General features: G+C 45.1%; 1 protein-coding gene across 1 annotated transcript; it reads right to left on the reverse strand.

Annotated features, from left to right (window-relative positions):
* Positions 1-308: 308 nt before the first annotated feature.
* On the reverse strand, positions 309-1253 carry LOC101693642 (olfactory receptor 8B3-like). The gene is given in 1 exon segment (XM_013054803.2): positions 309-1253. A coding segment is annotated over 1 exon segment (945 nt).
* Positions 1254-3045: the final 1792 nt, after the last annotated feature.

The raw sequence follows: 3045 nt of genomic DNA on the forward strand, positions 1-3045 counted from the left end.
CAAAAATCTTACACTTTACCATTTCTGAATTTACCAACATTCAACCTTTTATACTTAAAATTTATAACTTCTGAAAATGAGCTGAAGAATGACAAAGGAACTCCTTTTAACTTTCTATGAAAAGACAGAGGACTGGTCCTCCTCCTCCTTATATTGTCTTTGTGAAATGATTTATACATAATTAACTCAGTTTACCTTATTATTTGAATCATTTGCATTCCTATTTTGATTGTTTACTGTTCTCTCTGTAACTTCATACATTGTGTGCCCATCCTAGGTTTGGCATCTATACCTAACCGAGTTTCCATTTATGAGAATATCCTTTTCTTCAAAGTTGTACTCAGTGCAATTTTAACATCTTTGTTCCTCAGACTATAGATAAAAGGATTCATCATTGGCCCCACGATGGTATAAAAAACTGTGGATACTTTATCTTGATCCAGAGACCCAGCAGATGGCTTAAGATACATGAATGCTGATGATCCAAAGAAGAGAGAAACAGTAACGATGTGGGAGCTGCAGGTACTAAAGGCTTTGGACCGGCCCTCGGAAGAACGGATGTGGAAGATGCTGGAGAGGATCAAGGCATAAGAAACGGAGATGGTGAGGCTGGGCACTATTACGTTGATGCCTACCACAATGAAAACCACTAGCTCGTTGATGTAGGTGCTTGTGCAGGAGAGCCGGAGGAGAGGAGGTATGTCACACATGTAATGATTGATGATGTTGTCACCGCAGAAAGTGAGTCTCAGCATGCACCCAGTGTGGGCCACAGCACCCGCAATCCCCATCGCATATGTCCCCGCCATCAGCGTGAAGCAGACCCGATGGGACATGATGGCCTTGTAAAGCAGGGGCTTACAGATGGCCACATACCGGTCATAGGCCATGGACGTCAAAATACAGCACTCGTCAATAACAAAGAAGGAGAAGAAACAGAGCTGTGTCATGCACTCTGCGTAAGAGATGATGTTCTCTGTTACAAAACCCATCAGCATTCTAGGGATTATGACAGACGAGAAGCAGAGATCAATGAAGGAAAGGTTGAAGAGGAAGTAGTACATGGGGGTGTGCAGGTGAGGGTTCAGACCAATCAGAATAATCAAGCCCATGTTCCCCACCATGGTGACCACATAGATTCCTAAGAAAATGAAGAAGAAAGGCAGCTGGAGTTCTGGCTGTTGTGTTAAACCCAGCAGGATAAACTCGGTTACTAAAGAGTCATTTCCTGCGGCCATTCTTCCCTAAGGCATATCTGTCAGAACAGGACAAAGGGTGACATTGCAATGAGTAACCAGCTCTCCCCGCCAATCCCCCCATATTGAGACTGAGACCCAGAATGAGAGAATGAACCCAAAGCCACCCTGCTGTGTGCCTTTGCTGTCTCCACTGTAAAGTCTGAGAGGTGGTTCAAAGATGTGTATCAAACACGCTAACAGGTGAGTACCCTCGGTGTGAGGCTGAGGAACCCTGTGACCAATCAGGGCTACAAAGTCTGTGTTCCACTCCTGATTTGACTGTCCACCAGCCCCACCTAATGGCCCATGGCTGCCTCCACAGGGAGGAGATGAGGGCATCTCAAATCTTCAGCTGCCATAGCTGAGGCCGGGAAGAAAGAGAATAGGACAGATCAAATCAACACTCACCCTTCAATATAGGACCTTGCTAACCTCTCTCCCTTATTCCCAAGGAGACACAAGTGGCTCTGATGAATTTCAGAGGTGAGCAGCCCGGAACGGAGATCCTTCTTCTTTGTTCCTTTTTTGTTTTGACCGAGGGAACCAGAACACTGACCTCTGACGAGCCATGACTTACAGATGATGATTTCTGACAGTGGCTTTGACCAGAGTGGTTTTCTCCAGACAAGGGGGTAGTAAATAGCACCCTGCCCGTGCCCAAAGAGCCCTATGCTAATATGACCCCAAGGGTTTTCATGAATTAGGAAATCCTAGGGACCTGATTAAAATGGGAAGATGGTTCTCCCAGTGTTTTCCCCAGAGATCAGGCTTTGTAGCAAAGAGACATTATCTACTGTGCATGTATAGCCCAAGTTCATCATAGGAACACTGATTTCTTAGAATATACCATTTTTCACACCTTTTGGGGTTGCCTAATCGGGCACATCCCCAAATAGAAAAGCAGATGTTCCTTCCTGCATCCACAGTCCCTCTTGCCATACGAAATACTATACATTATTTGTTTGTTAGTTGTGTCTTCCCACAACACACACACACACACACACACATTTATACACTCACATACATTTGAATTTAAGTTCTAAAGAGACAAGGATTTTGTCTGTTTTCTTCAGCACTATTTCTGGAGCATCTTAGACTAATACGAATGATATATAGTAGGTATTGAATATTTGTTTGATTAAATAAATGAATGAGAATCCCTTTTTTCCATCTTTCCTGGGGCCTGTGCTGATTACTGACTACAATGGTATTCTTGCCGCACAGGCAAAGGCTTACATGGCGTCCATGTATTTCTTGGCACACCTGTAGCAAAAACACCAGGAACGTCCATGAAGGTCGCTGCTGAACTCCTGGTGTCCACGTAGGAGCACTTCAGATCAAAGTCACTGAACTCAGGGAAAAAATATTTTCCTCCACCCTCAGTGTCACATAGAGGACTGCCATAGGCTTTCAGAGAGGTCCGGATGTCTCTCCCCAGGGACCGCAGCAGAGGCTCAGATCAAAAGGCAGATTTGCGGGGCGCCTGGGTGGCTCAGTGGGTTAAAGCCTCTGCCTTCGGCTCCGGTCATGATCTCAGGGTCCTGGGATCGAGCCCCGCATCGGGCTCTCTGCTCAGCGGGGAGCCTGCTTCCTCCTCTCTCTCTGCCTGCCTCTCTGCCTACTTGTGATCTCTACCTGTCGAATAAATAAATAAAATCTTTAAAAAAAAAAAAAAAAGGCAGATTTGGATTAGCCTAGAAAGCTCCAAAATGCCAAAGTCCTTCTCAGCTCACTGTGGGAGGCCATGGGGAACCATTCAGGATTTTTATTGCTCTTTTGGCACCAGATTAAAATCATCAAAATGGAG

Source organism: Mustela putorius, unplaced genomic scaffold (genome assembly GCF_011764305.1).
Source record: "Mustela putorius furo isolate JIRA1106 unplaced genomic scaffold, ASM1176430v1.1 tig00000460_pilon_pilon_pilon, whole genome shotgun sequence".
NCBI classification, from domain to species: Eukaryota; Metazoa; Chordata; class Mammalia; order Carnivora; family Mustelidae; genus Mustela; species Mustela putorius.